We start from the raw sequence: 16,037 nt of genomic DNA, 5'->3' as shown, positions 1-16,037 counted from the left end.
TTTCTAATTTTAAGGCCACCACCCCCCCCCCCTCTTCCTGAGGAAGAGGGGGAAAGAAAATTTACAGATTGTCTTGTTCTTTTTATGTGACTCTCTCAGAGAAACATTTCTCCCTAAGAAAGTGACATCAAAAGCCTTCAAGCTTTGTCCAAAATGTGTCCAAGTGAAAAAAAAAATTAGGACGAGATTAAGGTATTACTGTACAATTATATTTTTTTTTTAGAAAGAATCATTTATACCTTTAGAGTCATAGTGAGTGGCTTGGCCGCATTGTTACTGACACCTTCGAGTAGATCCCAACTCACATTCGAATCGGTGCAGAATATGGAGGGCTTATGCATCACATTACCTATTATAAATATTAGGAAGGAAAAAAAACTTGATTAATCACTAGAGTAATAATGTAAAAAACAATAACTATTATTAAATGAATATACAAAGAAACTACACATGGGAAGGAGGTTTAAAAACCATATATGTAATGAAGAATAAATCTTTAAACAGTCAGCACAAAATATTCTATTTCAAGGGTGGCCCACAACAGGACTGCGAAGTGATTTTGTATGGCCCTGGCTAGGTAAAAGTATTGTATATTCAATTGCTTTTCATCGTTATTTGAGCTATTGGTTCCAAGAGCAGACTTCCTGATTAACAGACTATTAACATTTATTATTTCTATTGATGTAGGAATTTGCTATATTCACACCATACAGCCTTTTTGAATGCGAAAATTTCTTACAAAGTTTATTATGAACATTTTCTTTCTCGCTACCTTGTTGGGCTAGTTTTCTGTTGGCATAGCTGCCAACTTTTGAAAATGAAAATTCGGGAGATTTTCGCGCAAACCCGTATTTTATGCTAAAACCACTCCCTAATAAATACAATAGGGATTTTTCCAAATAAAATAGGGATTTTCCAAACATAAAAGTTAAAGCGTAGGGAATAAAATCCCTACTCAAAAACTGAAGTCAAATTAAAATAGGGATTTTACACACATGGAAGTTAAACCCTTGGGAATAAAATTCCTACGCAAAAAACAAGTGAAATTGGAGGCCAAAACTTCAATAATATAAAAATAAATATTGTGTTCAATCAGAAACGCTGTGAACAAACATTCTGCGCGAATGACCCCAAAATCATCCGAAGATGAAGGAAAAAAGCGTCAATTTTTGAAGAACACTGACTTTTTGTAACGCTTGCTTGATGGTTTTTTTTTTCATTTCACGAGTGATGATGGCAGTCTTTCCATGACCGATGTTTATGTCCGTAACACAACTTGTACAAAAAGGAAAAGTCGGCCCTCTTCTGGAACGTTTGATGAAAGAAAATTCATCGGAATAAGTATCTTTAAAATTGATTAAATATGTTTTTGCTTATCAGTATTCATGCTTTGTTATATCGTACGTACGTAACTTCAACAAAAGAAATTTTGACCATATACGCGTCACTATAATCTTCAATTATTATCCAGGACTATTGGCTGCTAAGCCATTTTCCTGCAGGATAAGACAAGCAACTTCCTTGTTACCATCAGAGGGTTTGTAAAACTTCCTTAAAAAGGGAATTTCCCCATTTACGACGTGTGACGTCATTTCGAAAGGGAAAAAAAAGAGGCTTGATGCCCTACAAGAAATTTCTTAGGGATTGTTTTCATAAGCGAGGATTTTTTTTAATGAAGTAGGGAATGTTTAGGGACAATTAGGGATTTTTGTGATTTTCGTAAAAATTCGGGAGATTTAAGAACTTTTCGGGAGGACGAGCGATGAAGTTAAAATTCGGGAGATTCCCGAAAAATTCGGGAGACTTGGCAGCTATGTGTTGGTGGCCCTCTTTATTTTTAGTTTAATGCATATTTGGTATTCTGCTCACTGTGATGAAACTTTTTTGAAGTGGATACCAACTCATGACACCACGAAATTGCACCACTATATATATATTAATTGCACCACTATATATTAATATACTATATATATATTAATTGCACCACTATATATTAATATACTATATATATATTAATTGCACCACTATATATTAATGTACTATATATATATATTAATGTACTATATATATATATTAATTGAACCACTATATATTAATATACTATATATATATTAATTAATTAATTTTTGTATGTTAAACAATATATATAAGTTATATATTATATTACATATTATTACATAACATATATAAGTTATGCTGAGAGACCCCCAATAATTCCAAAGAGCATGGTTGGGTTCATATTGTAGCCTACCTTTCACCAAGAGAGTTTCATGTCAGGCATGATGATTATTTGTATTGAAAACAGAGAAGCATTCATCTCTAAATTTTGATATTCCAAAGTGGTTAATGGCGGCATTCAGTTGGAGCAAACAAACCTTTTCTAACAATAATGCTGATATTCTGTATCGATTTATGAAGAGGAAGAGCCAGAAAAAATTTTAAGGTAAAAATTGCCTGTATTTCACCATATTACTTATGGCAGAGACGAATTTGCCAGTTTTCTGGGAAATTTTACTGGTGCAGCTTATACATTGGAGTGTTGTCCCTGGTGCGGTCTACTTGCAGCTAACCATTATGTTAACCCCTGAACAGTGAGAAGTTGGTTGACCCTGTTCTATTTTATTGAAGATATTAAAATACGGTGAAAAAACCATTTCTGATAAGCAAGTGAATACCTAAATTTCTGCTATCATTTGCAGTGAATGCAAACTATTGAAGATGGTCTCAGACAGCCAAAAAATTGGAAGAGATGATTTTTCTCAGCATCTAATACATCAAGGAAAACAAATTTCTAAATATTATTACCAAGGTGAATTTAGAAAAGTTTGGTGGATACTTACTAATAATGATAGTTTTTTGGAACATACAATGCTCAGGACAAAGGAACCTGAATACATGAGTGATGCCTGATGGGGGCACAGGTTGCACATTGCAACACAGTACAGAAAGCAGCTTATCCTTTTCGGTCTTGAAATGCACCTGGAAAAGCAAATAAAATACATATTTATACACAACTAGACAAGCATTATACGGAAGTTGGTCTATAATGTATATACAAGTGGTCCTTATGAAATCAATTAAATTCATGGAAGCTATTCACATTGTTAAGAAGCTCAAAGCCAATAGTTTTCTTATTTTAATTTCCAAAAGTATTTAACATGATGCTAATTCATTTCACCCCCCTTCCTGTGACAGCCAAATTTCTTCGGCATCAAATAATGTCTATTTCAACTTTTGTGGCACTTAGTACTCTTTCAATGTAGGTGGGAATGTCGAAATAAATTGTAAAAATTTTGTCTCGCCCACAGTGTGGGTGTCTCTACTATACAAGGTGTATATGATTAAAATTAGTCTGTTTTGGGCAATCTACCTAGAGCCTTAACTACCCATAAGAAAGCTAAGAAACAACTGAGAATGTCTTAATGAAAGGATGGGAAGAAAATTAATAGCAAAACACGTGCACACACACCACACACGAGCGTGCTCACACATTTCTAAGGAAATTTTGATGGACAGGCTAATTTTTCACAAACGTGAACAAACTAAACAAGGTTAAAAGAAAATCTAAACATCTCCAGGGGAATAAATTTCTGTTATATTTTTTTTACTAAGGGGTATGACACTTAGATTACTAGGAACCACACTTTTGCTGTTGAAACTCTTTCATAACCACAGCAATTCCATTTTGGATTTTTCTTCGTGGAACGGCAAGTTCAGGCTGTAAATGGCTCAAAACTTGCCAAACTTAAGAACAGACAACCTCCCTTAGTAATCACTTGCTGAAAATTTTTTGTTGTCATTGTGATCAGGGATTCGTCAAGCCGAGATTAATACACACCATAAAATGCTGTATATTTTATGCAATTGAATTCAGAATGAAAATAATTCTTTATGCTAGATAAATACACCACACTGTAAATCACTATCAGCTTCAACTTTTTCAAAGAACCAAAACTTTTGAATCAACTTTTTCTTGCAAGTTTCATGTTTGTTAGTTGAATATTTCTCAACAAGTTAATTAATACTTCTTTAAGCACATATTTCCCTTTCCAGGCTTTTATTATTCACAAGAGGAGAGGACTTGTAAGTTGAAGTACCACTGCCCCTTTTGTAAGGGAATGAAATTTGGAGTTGATTAATTTTATAACCAATACATACTTTTATGTCTTTTTTGACCGAGGTGTTTAAAGAACTCAAGACATCACTAGTGAAATGATGACCAGATGAAGCCTATTAAAAACAATAAAACAAAACATGTTTTAAAAAGCATCTAAAGATACATTCATCCTCATCTCCAATTTTATTCTTATTTTTGAAGGAGCATAAAAATAGACTAGATGCAGTAGAAGCAATATTAAGATCATTTACATATTAAGTAAAGACCTCCTCCTCCTCCTAACCAGATCATGGTCCATCGCTCTGTCTCAGTGAAGGAGGTACAAGCAGGTGGTCGAAGAAGACCTGGGCCATGCTGGAAGCTGTGCGTGTATGTGTTGTGAACCAAAGATGAAGATTGTTTGTTATAGTGAAGCCATCTATACAGGATGATTCAGAAAATATGGGAAAAACTCGAATCTGCCCTCCCCCTTATATGCTGGACAAGTGCTCCAACCACTAAGCTACAGAGGAGATGAAATTGCATTAAGTAAAGACAAGGGTTTTTCAAAAAGCCTGTGTAGAAAATGATCTAATTGAAGATAGGGCATTTCAAGAGAGATTACACTCTAATCATAATCTCATATTGCAACTGACAGATTCTTAGTTAAGATTTGGAAAATGAAATGGGAATATGCAAAGCGTAAAAATTAAAATAATATTGGTCACAAGTAGTTTTTTTGAAAATAATAATAATGAAATGAATTAATCCAATATAAATCCAACTCAGTAAGAGTCTAATTTTTTATTTGTCTTCATCTGAGGCCGATGCCTCCAATGTCATTTTCATAAAGCAGTGATAAATAAAATATCATGCGCCATATTACTGATCTATCATGAATATGGCACATGATATTTTAAAATATAGTCATGACACTTATATTTTTGAAAATATAGTTTAAAATCAGGGGAGCACAACCTCTGGCCACAGGCCAAATGAGGCCTTCCAAGAGGTTCCATCTGGATCGTAAAAGTTGTTCCGATAGAAAAGAATCAATATGTGCAACACAATAAAAAAAAAAATACCTAGGCTGATCATATTTCTTTCATAAAAATATAAGATATCGCCAAAAACATTGTCAAGCGAAGTTGCTAATTACAGCTAAACAAATTGTCAAAAGGAAATGAAATTGTTAATTGCAGGCCAAAAATTGTTAAAGGCAAAGGAAGTTATCAATTGCTGCCAAAAAAAATTGTCATAGGCGAGTAAAGTTGCCAGCTATCTGTAAAACTGCTGAAAAATTGCCAATCACGGAAAATTATGGGTACTGCAAGTCAAAATATAATTTGCCAGTAAAAAACTTATGTATGTTTGACAAATACGTGAGATGAATATAATTAATTATGATAATTTTAGATTCACCATTATCATATAATATATATTCATAAGTCCTGAAAATAATTTTAATTTTTGATTTCAAAAATTCAACTGAGCTTTGTTGAAAATAGGGGAGAAAAGGGAAATTTACATAAATAAGTTCCAGCCAAAATTACTGGAATATCCCATAAAATTCAGGTCATATTATCACTCTTTTCTTGGCCCGTGAGCAGCAGTATATCTGGAACACTGACTGAAAAGGTTGTGCACCCGTTTTAGAGGCTTGCAACTAGTGACTATAATCATGCAGAAGCTAAGTTGGTTTTAAAAAAAGCAATACCAGAAAGACACTAACCGTGAACATCAACATATACTTTTCAAATATCAATTAATTCAGTTGACTTCAAATAAAAAAATTTAAAAAGATTCCAAGTACTTTCTAACAAATTTTTTGATGTAGAATTTAAGGACGCGCAGCAGCTGACGGAAAACTATATCATTGGTTTGACTCATCAGGGGACCTCTGATTTTGTACAAATGGGAGAAGCGCCCTACTTCTGGAGAACTTCTGTTGTTCCCTCCTGAAAGAAATTTACAATTCTGGCTTTGGCCCCTCGTTTCATTCCCATTTGAAGATAGTCTCACAACAAATTGTGTCCTTGCTCTTTTTAAAAAATCATTCAAGCTAATAGGGTATATTATGAGATTATGATGTCTTTCCATTTCATTGGTAATTTATATATATTCCTTTTTCTTTCAAATCTAGAACGCTTATTCCTTGAATTATGTGTGAAGCACCTTTAATTCTTCATTGAAAAGGAAAACGCTATTTTTAAAATTGGTCAAAATAAATCAAGAAACCTTGACTTGAAGGAAGAAAACTCAGAGTAAAGAAAACACTTTAACACTAAAATAATACTGAAGGACCTGGGAGGGTGAGGGGCAGAGTGAAAGTTTTGACTTAAACAGATATTCCCGTCATTGAAGCAAGATTTATTGTGAATCAACTGCACAGTAAAACCCCTCTTAATAGACACCTCTCTTTTACGGCAAAATAATAAAAATTTCCCCTTGTATAATAAAATAATCATTTCAAACCCCTCATTAACAGTCTCCTCTTTACAGAGACCCCTCTTTTACACACAAAATTTTTTGTTCCGCAGGTGTTCGTAAAAAAGATGTTCTACCGTATGTGGGAAATAAGTACCTGGAAAGGTGCAGAGGATGTGGAGGTTATTTGAATAAACATTGTCTGTTAATAAAAAGTGAGGAAGAGGAAAACAAAGTCACCATAACAATTTTCTCCAAGCTCACATCACCAGTGCAGTACTTGAATGGCACTCGAACAGTTTCTTTAGCCCGTAAAAATATACTATTTGACTTATCTTTGGATGGTATCACAAATGGTTCATTTGGTTGACTTTCTATCCCGTACAATTTGCATAACTTCTTGTTCTCAGATGTTTCAGTGACTAGACTGGAAAATATGGATTGTAATATTGAATACATGAATTGTCATAAAATTACACATAACTACGAGAATCGGTCAGACATTGTAACTACATCAGTTTCATAATTACCTCAACTCATCATTATCTGATGAAATGTGAATGTGCTGGTTGGAATCGTACGGATTACTCAGCACGAAGGCAAAAAACAATTTCTCTCCTAGAACTGGATGCAACATCTTCTTTTGGGTCAGTGAAGAATGCAGTAGGTTTTGAATCAAATTCGCCTTATTTTTTTCAACATATGACTCAATCACTGCCAAGTCTCGGTTCCTTTCTTTGAAGTAATTTTGAATGTCCTAAGAAAATGTTTAGAAGAAAAATTCACTCAAAATAAAATTCAAACGAAAATTTTGAAAGAAAAAATTCAGAATGAGAGAAATTTTTATGTATAAAACACAGCTTTTTTCAAATATAAAAGCTATTACAAAATTAAAAATATCTTGAAAGTAACAAAACTGGAACACGAACAATGGAATGAGATAGCTATTTTGTTAAAAAATCTTATTCACTTCTAATATCAGATATTGTTTTTGTAAAACACACAGTAATATTCTGACACAGCCATGTCTTTGAATGTACAATGGCAGACAAATGCCATTGTGATGATAGACAGCGGTGGTATGAAAAAAAGAAAGGTACATCATGCCACCCGGGCTGTGGTCGGCTGAAGTTAGTTTTCTGTGGTTCCCAACTTTGAGGAGCAAATGCGAGCCGATCTCCCCGTTAAAAAGTCTCGCCACAGAGAGCAGCAGGCCTACAAACAGTACAAATATTCAGTCACTACACATCACTCACTTCTGAGATATAGATGGCAGCACTGAAAAATCATACATAACACTGGATATGCACTCAAACTGTTAGGTACACACACTTACAATTCCGGCACAACTCACCAGGTAGTAAATTGCATATGACGATAGACCTGAGTTGTGCTCGGTTTGAAAAAAAAAATGCCCCCTAGGCTGGAACGGGGGCCCCCATGCTAGCCTTTCTCACAGGCACTTCTATAGTTAATTTATAGTGCAAAAAAAAAATTGTTGACAACCATTCTGGGCCCCAGTGCTGGAGCCCTGCCAGCCCCACCCTTGTGAATGCCATGAGGTACATTGCATGAAATGCAATAAGAAGAGGTACATTGTGTGAAATGTAATAAGAGGATTCAAAATTACTCTAGCGTCTTTGTGTGTGCCCATGCATAAAGTTTATCGCAAACACATCAAAACAGATAAGCATTAGAAGAAAGATTGAATAGAAAGTGGGTCATAAGAAAGCCCATTTTCTAAACAAAATTCACACTAAAACATGCATGATTGTTTAGTAGCATAAATCAATACTTCTTGTGAAACATACCTTCTCTTTTGGGCTTGTGTAAGGCGCACTTCCCATTGATCTTCTGACTGCTTCCATCCTGGCCAACTTACGCTTCCTTTCTTCTGAAAATATCTGTGCATCTGCTTGTAGAGAGTTTAAGGAGCGTGTGGCCATCAAATTTGATAGTTCCCTATTAGTCTCCAATATAGGACTGGGCCTCATGATAACAGGAGCTATAAAATCGTATTGTGCAATAAATACATGTGATCTTTATTTTTTAAAAATAAAGGAAATTATTATTCACTGGATGAAATTGAATTACAAGCCAAATTTGATTTAAGTCGTGCTAATAATTAAAAAACTAAACTGTCCACAATTACAGTCGAGTTAGTTTACTAGACCCTGAAAGAAATCTCTAAAGGAACATGAGCGAGAACAAGCTTTGTTGTACAACTAAATCACTAGGGCTGGGATTTCTATGACTTTGCATATTTTGTTATTTTTTTGCATATTTCACAATTTTTACCTGATAGCTTATATTTTAATGATTTTAAGGTATTATTTTGAATATGTCTGCATTTTCAATGGAAAACAATGTTTTTCCCCCTTGCCATCTTATTTTCCACTGAAAGATTTAAGCATATAAGGTTAAGATAAAAAAAGAGGATTTTAGTGTTTAGAACAGGGATGGCTAACGTGTGGCACGCGAACGCTTTTCAGAAATTAAAGAAATTATATTGACTTTTCAATTAAAGAAATTCCCTTCAATTGTTGAATATGATGGTCTTGTAGGCTGCCAAACCTAGTAAGTATATTTAGTATGGTAGGCACTCTTAACATTATAACTATGTGATGATTTTCTATTCAATGCATTTCTGTTTGGTTTACCCATCTTTAGACATAGTTGCTGGACGTCTCATGAGTATGAGATTCAGGATCATCCACATGGGCGACAAGCATTATATAATACTATTTCATTGTATATCCATGAATACAAAACCTCTTTTATAAAGTTTATTGGGGAATGGAGACGCAAGCAACCTGAGTCCACAGGTTTCATCGTTCATGTCAAACATGCAGATTGTGTGTGTACGTATGTATATACATACTCAATCTGCATTGCAATAATCAAATTTATGACTAAAAAATTAGAACAATTTAGAGTTCAAAAAGTGGCAAACTGAACATTTTCACAAAAATAAGGCGAACACAGCGGAACAATATTTTGCAGGAACAGCGAGAATACTCCTGTCCCGTACTGTTTTTACAGGAGAGGATGCATGGTCTGCACATTAAAATTTGTGGAGGGGGCATGCGCTTCGGAAATAATCTTGATTGTACCATTGACTTGGGAGAAGGTTGACTATCCCTCTATCTCTTTCTCTGGTTTAGAAAATCTTTACATTCATGCTAGTGACAATACCACAATTTCTTCTCCCTCTTTCTTCAAGCTAGAGACAGAATTTTACGAAGCAGACCTATTGCATACTAATCTTATCCTCAAGGTTTCCTGGTGATTCGTCAAGTTCGGGTTTCACTGTCCTTTCTCCCCCCCAAGAATACCAGGGCAGTAAATTATTTTTGTTAATTAAATTGATTTACCATTTATGTTATGCATTCAAGAAGTGCTGCCATCTGTCTTACAATTCACAAGAAACAATTCAGTAAATTGTTTTGCCTGTATGTGCTACCACATCCAACAGTAAAACGAGACAAAATGCAGTCAAACTTTTTTATGAAGTAAAAAAATACCAAAAATATTGTTACTAAACAAATTTTATACTAACCAACAAAACAGTGAATTGGTTGTGTCTAACATGAAAAATATTTAATTCTTATTAAGAGAAAATTATATTGGGCATAGTTTGTCTTGAGGAGGTTTGATTATACTCTCATTTTAGCAACTTCATTGATAAATTTGTGCTTCTAAGTTGTTTTTTCCCCTACGGGATATGCTTTTAAGCAGTAAACTTTCAGTTTGATACAGAAACCAAAATATTTTTTGAAAAAAAAAAAAGCTGTGCTACTGATTCTATGTGAAGCCTATACATTTGGCAGTTGGTTAGATCAAAGAATTTCAGTTCACACAACAACTGATGGTTTAAAATGATGTTAATTGCATTAATATTCCTCATTCATACATATTTTAACTGAAATTAATTTTATTGGAAGTGGAAGAGCAAAATTTTTAAGTATTTTTCTTGTTTAAAGCATATTTTTAGTTTTTTTAGGGCATACAAGTACATGCATTTTTTGTAGAGCATTTTCAAGCAGTATTTAGGCCATAAAAATCAACCATCACGAAAGCATGCAAGATCACTTATTCTTGACAGCATTATGCAGGTTGTCTACTATGTCATAGTAGCTTCACCAACTTTTATCCACATTCTCCTATAAAAGCCAGATGTGTATCTGAATGCTTACAATGATTTCTTTTAATGACCATTATGGCTTCCTCATACATTATTTTTCAACACTACCGAACACATGTCTCTATTAAGATCTATTAAGACCATTGTGATTCTCAATGTGGGACCCAAGCCCCACAAGGGAGAAATTTGATTTTCAGAAAGAAGGGGGAGCAATTTGAGAATGAGTTTTTGTTTTGTTAAGGATTAGAATTTTTCAGAACGCCTCCATTTTTTTTATATCAGTTCAAATTTATACTTCTTAAAAAATTTCTTGATGAATTCTTTCTTTCATTTTCCCCTCAGTGTTTTCTTTGGAAGGGATTTAACCAGAGGTTCTTAACGTTTTGTTTTCTATGGACAATTTTTGTGACAGTAAGATGAAGACCACAGACCCTCTGTGCCAATAAGAAATATGTAAGCCTCTCTCTCGGACCCCTTTACAAAATAATTTTTCTGTATGTAGCAATCTAAGAACAATGAGTCAATTCTTATCTCATCCAAGCTCACACCCCCCTCCCCCTTCCTCACCAAGTCTCATCAAGGACACCTAGTTAAGAACTGCTGCAACTCATACTGCAGGGAAACATCAGGATTTCAGAGAAGCTTTGGTGGCGCATGGCCTAAGAAAGGTTGAGAACTACTGCATTGGACAGTACAGTCTTAACGCATGGGCCAACCGTAAATGGCCTCTGAGGGCCTCACAAAAAAAAAAAGAAAAAAAAATATATATACTGCCCTACCAGGCAAACTTTCAGCTATATATATATATAGCTGAAAGTTTTGAAGAGTATGTGCGCAAATTTGCCTGGTAGGGCCTCAGAAAAATCACTTGACTCAGGAACTCATGGTGCTCTTTAGACGGCCCTGCCATTAGAATGAATTTTCTTCGATCCACACTGATCATTTGTAAATACTCACACTTATGATGCGAATCCTGAACCCTGGATGCGGGAACTACGACAGATGATTCTTCTGAATCTGAAAAATACAGAAATTGAGATATTCAATTTAGAATTTCAATGCTATAATATGACAATTGACCTGGACTAGAACTTGCATTGATAGCATGCATACAAACAAACATGTACATAGAATAAATACTTTATATATCTGAGTGTGTGTATGATTTTATTTTGTACTGGATAATTAACCCTATAACCGGCGGGAAGATATCTCGCCTTTTTAATCCCTAACTGACATTGTGAAAATTTTGTGCATAACTGCTGTCATGGTGCCATTTTGACTCCAGCAAATATTCATGTATTTAAAAAAATCAACAAAAAGAGTTTCAATAAAAGCAACAAGTTTTTAACATGACTTCATTCATCTATGAATTAAGTCTTTAAATAATTTTTCTCAATTTTCTTCAATTATTTTCTCAAGATGACTTTTTACTAAGATACACATTTGAAAGAAATAGTGGGAAAAATGCATGGCTTTTTTTTAAACACAATTTTCATGATTAAAAAATGAACAGGTATGATTGAAATATACTTAGAAAATGAAATTTACAAATTCAAATAATATTTACAGTATTTTCACAAGCACCAAAGTTAGTCTTATTCAATGTCGGAAACAGTTCTTGCAAACAACACCATGACATGCTGATCACACTGATCTTACATACAATTCACTAATAGCACTGCCCTTATGGTCAACCTTGGTTATCCAATGTTTCAAGATTAACATTATCTAAATAACTGACACTCTTTTGAGTGCCATTCCGATCTGAATACTTGGGTGGTCTGACAAAAAAAGCTTCACGCAAGTGGTGAGGTAGGGTAATTTCGTACCCCACGAAAACTTTGACCAGTGATATAAAGGAAAGCAAAAGCATAAGAGCATCATAAATTTGTCAAACACATGTAAACAACCAGTTTGAAAGGTACTGGTAACAAAATGGATCAGATGTATTTATTTCTGAAGGGAGTGGCAAGATAAACACTGTGTGGGGTACAAAATGACCACATCACACCAGTTAACTACGTGTTAAACCTTTCTATTTCAGAAATATGACAGGCCCATATATTTTACAAAGCTAATTTCTGAATACAACACATCTTCCTATACGCCTTACTTTGTACCTGCTGAAAATCAGAAGAAAGCCCACTTCATTGAAAATTGCTGTTTAACGATTTTCGCTATGGCAGGGAAAAAGTAAAAGAAAATGAATTTAACAGAGTATTACCATTATTTACCTTTGAGTTTTGACAATGCATTAGCAGTCAGAGGTACTCGAATACTTGACATTCGAACAAACAGCTGAGCTTTTGATACTGGTATCAGAGGCAATACTGGGCCAGGTGTATCATCCAAAAATTCCAAGTGCTTCACATCCAAAGCCAAAGTAGTAGTCACAGCATCTCTACCTTGGCGGCACAAATACTGAAGAGCATACATTGAATAAATAAATAGAAAAGTAATAGAAAATAACCATCATACAAATAATAATGTCATTTTGAAACACAAGTTATGTCTGAACTGGAATGATTATAAAAAATGCATCTTTTCATTTAATGAGAATATTATACCTTTAGAGGAATAATTACGGTGCCAAAATACAGCAACGATTCAGCATCAAAAACATCTATGATCATATTTCCATTTGATAAGTATCTGATGAATGGTTTATGTTCTCCTGGTGCCAGCTCTGAAGGATCTATGTGGTAAGTAACCTGGAAGTTTTAGGATTCATTTCAATATTGAGATTCAAATATTAAGCATGAAGCATTAGAAATAAATACTGTTAAAAAGTAATGTAAAGTCTTTGATATAAAAAGAAGCTACAAAAAAAAAAAAAAAAAAAAAAAAAACGCAATCACTTGAAATCTAGACAAATCTAGTGTCCATGATCTTTCTTCAATGCCTTTCAAGTGCACAGTGATAGACTTGTTGGTCTCTGAGGCGCTCAACTCATTCTGCTTATAATTGTGGAGCTTCTGGATCTCTCTGGCATTATGCAACACAGTGTCCAAAGATGGCTCAGTTCCACTTTTGTAAGATGCCAGAGTCTTATACCTCAGCCTAGAGGATAAGGACCCTTTGTAGTCCAATGAACTTCCGCTGCCTCATAAGTCTTATCAGGTTTCTGGAGCAGAACTTGCACCATATGCACAACAAAACCAGGGGAGCATGCGAACTGACAGGAGGCTCCGACTCGACGTATGTGCCATCAAGGGAGTGCAGCAGTCAGGTGAGAGAGTACGATTTATGGCCAAGACTAAGAGGAGTTACTGATGTCACGTACCCGCCCCCATGAGAGAGCAGCAGTCAGGCGAGGTCATACAACTTGCGGCCTAGACAACAGCGCATCTACAACTACTGAATACTGATGCTAACAATCGAACTGACATGTGGAAGCTGGACAATGGATGACTGTGATTAGATGATTTACTGCGATTCGAAATTTTATATTCATTATTGGCACACATTAGATTCAGATTATTGACAATCAATCGATTAACTGATGATGGTATTTTTCTTATGGGAAGGACTATATGCTATCACATCGTATAATCTTGTTTATAATTTTAATTCCTATTGGAGTTTGTTGTTGCGATTTTAATCATCTGTTATATGATTTCAGATTGACGATAGTTTTTATGTATATTTTATTTTTTGTTGCCTTCACACACATCTGAGGCGACAATGTTGTGTTGTTTATAATAAAACCTTCCGGATCCATCCATCCCCTGAGAATGCTTCGATATCTCTCTGAGCTGGGAAGCGGGTATGTACGGTCTTCAAAGGTCTCTGTGGCGAGACTTTTTAATGGGGAGATAAGCTCACATTTACACCTTGAAGTTGGGAACCACCCTAGCATATACAATAATGTAGTGTTTCTTCAAAGAGGCACCTGTGGATTCTGTACCTTTGTCAGGGGTGCTGCGGTGAGCTGGAGATTATACCTTAAGCTGGATGTTCATTTGTATGCTTATTTATGATTTGAAGTGGTTCTTTTATAAGTGGAAATATATTTACACTAAACTATTCTGGGAAGCCGCAGATGAATGATGAATTGGACAAGGGAGCCGAGAGTGACAAAGCTTTAAGAGAACCCTTGGTGTAACCAATCAAAAATCAGAGTAGTTTCATTTCATATGGCATTCAAACTAAACACACAATTTTTACATGATTATAACTTAATAATCACAACCAATATAGCATTTATCCAAAGATTATGAATTGAGTAGTGAATTTCAAGAATATACACATTTTCAACAGAAAATCGTGTAACTCCAAGTTCATCTATTACTGCACTCTATTCTTATTTTCAAATGGGAAGTAAGTAGCTATTATTAATAAGCATTTGGAAACAGCAAGTGATTTTTTTTTGTACTCATTACTTAAGGTGCTCACAGTAAACTGCTCACCATTTCTTACTATTTAAATTCTCAAATTGAAAAGTAACTTTACCAGCAAGAAACAGTGATTTATTTATTGCATTGGTTAAAAAGACTATGGCTACTACTAGGCATAAGAAATAATAATGGATACTTCTTGGCAAAAAGAAAGGAAAGAAATAAAGAGACCCCACTCCACGTAATTAAAATGCAAAGATACGAAAAAGTAGAAATTATTTGTTTGTTTTCGTGTGTGGGCATATGTTAGACGGATCATTGCCAAATTTTGCCGGTTTGTTGGGATTTTTGGAGCGGGATTGAACCATAAGCTACTTTAAAAGTTCATCAGAGCTTTGCAAATGCCTGAAATGGGCGAGAAACCATCAGGCAACAATGATTCCTGGGCCCCAACAATCGCTTTTTGAATGTTTACTTTGGCTACTACGGTTCCCTAACAATGCGTTTCAGACATGCACATGCCTGTTTGTCACTTCTTTGATGCTGCCAGTATTATGTATACCAGTTTATTCCTTTATAATGGTTTATCACTTTTTCAATCTTCCCAGTAATTGAAGAAAATTTGTGCAGCACTGGGTATTTTTGCTAGTCACCTATAAAAGCTATTTTGCCTATTGTGAAAATATAAGAAACTAAAAACATTTTAACTATCTCAGAAAACATGTCAGTTAGAAGTTCAATATGGAATAAACATATTATTACATACAAGTTTCTTGAAAAATGAATCAAAAATATTCACCTGACAGCCAAAACAATCTTCACGGATCGGATTATTAGTGTGTAGTATGTGAAGGTGGGAGGCATTTATATCCTCTTCATTATCAATGGTTTGAACAAAGAGGCTGAAGAAAAAAAACTTCAATTTGTTTCACAGAATAATTATTATTGAAATAGCATAGTTAAAAAAAGCAATAATAATGAAATCTTGCGGTAAAGAGCTAAATTTTATTACAAGGATAGAAAAGCCAGA

At 34.6% G+C, this 16,037-nt stretch overlaps 1 protein-coding gene across 3 annotated transcripts in view; it reads right to left on the bottom strand.

Annotated features, from left to right (window-relative positions):
- Positions 1 to 16,037, bottom strand: part of LOC149089441 (nephrocystin-4-like) — a 40,155-nt gene that overhangs the window by 7,440 nt on the left and 16,678 nt on the right. For all 3 annotated transcript variants that reach the window (XM_089238546.1, XM_089238544.1, XM_089238545.1), the window contains exons 16-25: positions 15,807 to 15,909; positions 13,238 to 13,381; positions 12,905 to 13,091; positions 11,625 to 11,684; positions 8,335 to 8,528; positions 7,054 to 7,280; positions 6,764 to 6,950; positions 4,159 to 4,230; positions 2,841 to 2,979; positions 240 to 349 (exon numbers count right to left, since the gene is read on the bottom strand). In XM_089238546.1, coding sequence (XP_089094672.1) covers positions 240 to 349; positions 2,841 to 2,979; positions 4,159 to 4,230; positions 6,764 to 6,950; positions 7,054 to 7,280; positions 8,335 to 8,528; positions 11,625 to 11,684; positions 12,905 to 13,091; positions 13,238 to 13,381; positions 15,807 to 15,909 — 1,423 coding nt within the window. The remainder of the gene's footprint in view (positions 1 to 239; positions 350 to 2,840; positions 2,980 to 4,158; positions 4,231 to 6,763; positions 6,951 to 7,053; positions 7,281 to 8,334; positions 8,529 to 11,624; positions 11,685 to 12,904; positions 13,092 to 13,237; positions 13,382 to 15,806; positions 15,910 to 16,037) is intronic.

This window comes from Pholcus phalangioides, unplaced genomic scaffold, assembly GCF_987345545.1.
Source record: "Pholcus phalangioides strain wild (caught in Gottingen) unplaced genomic scaffold, Ppha-v1.0 ptg000002l_1, whole genome shotgun sequence".
Lineage (NCBI taxonomy): Eukaryota > Metazoa > Arthropoda > Arachnida > Araneae > Pholcidae > Pholcus > Pholcus phalangioides.
This window is presented reverse-complemented; position numbering and strand designations above follow the sequence as displayed.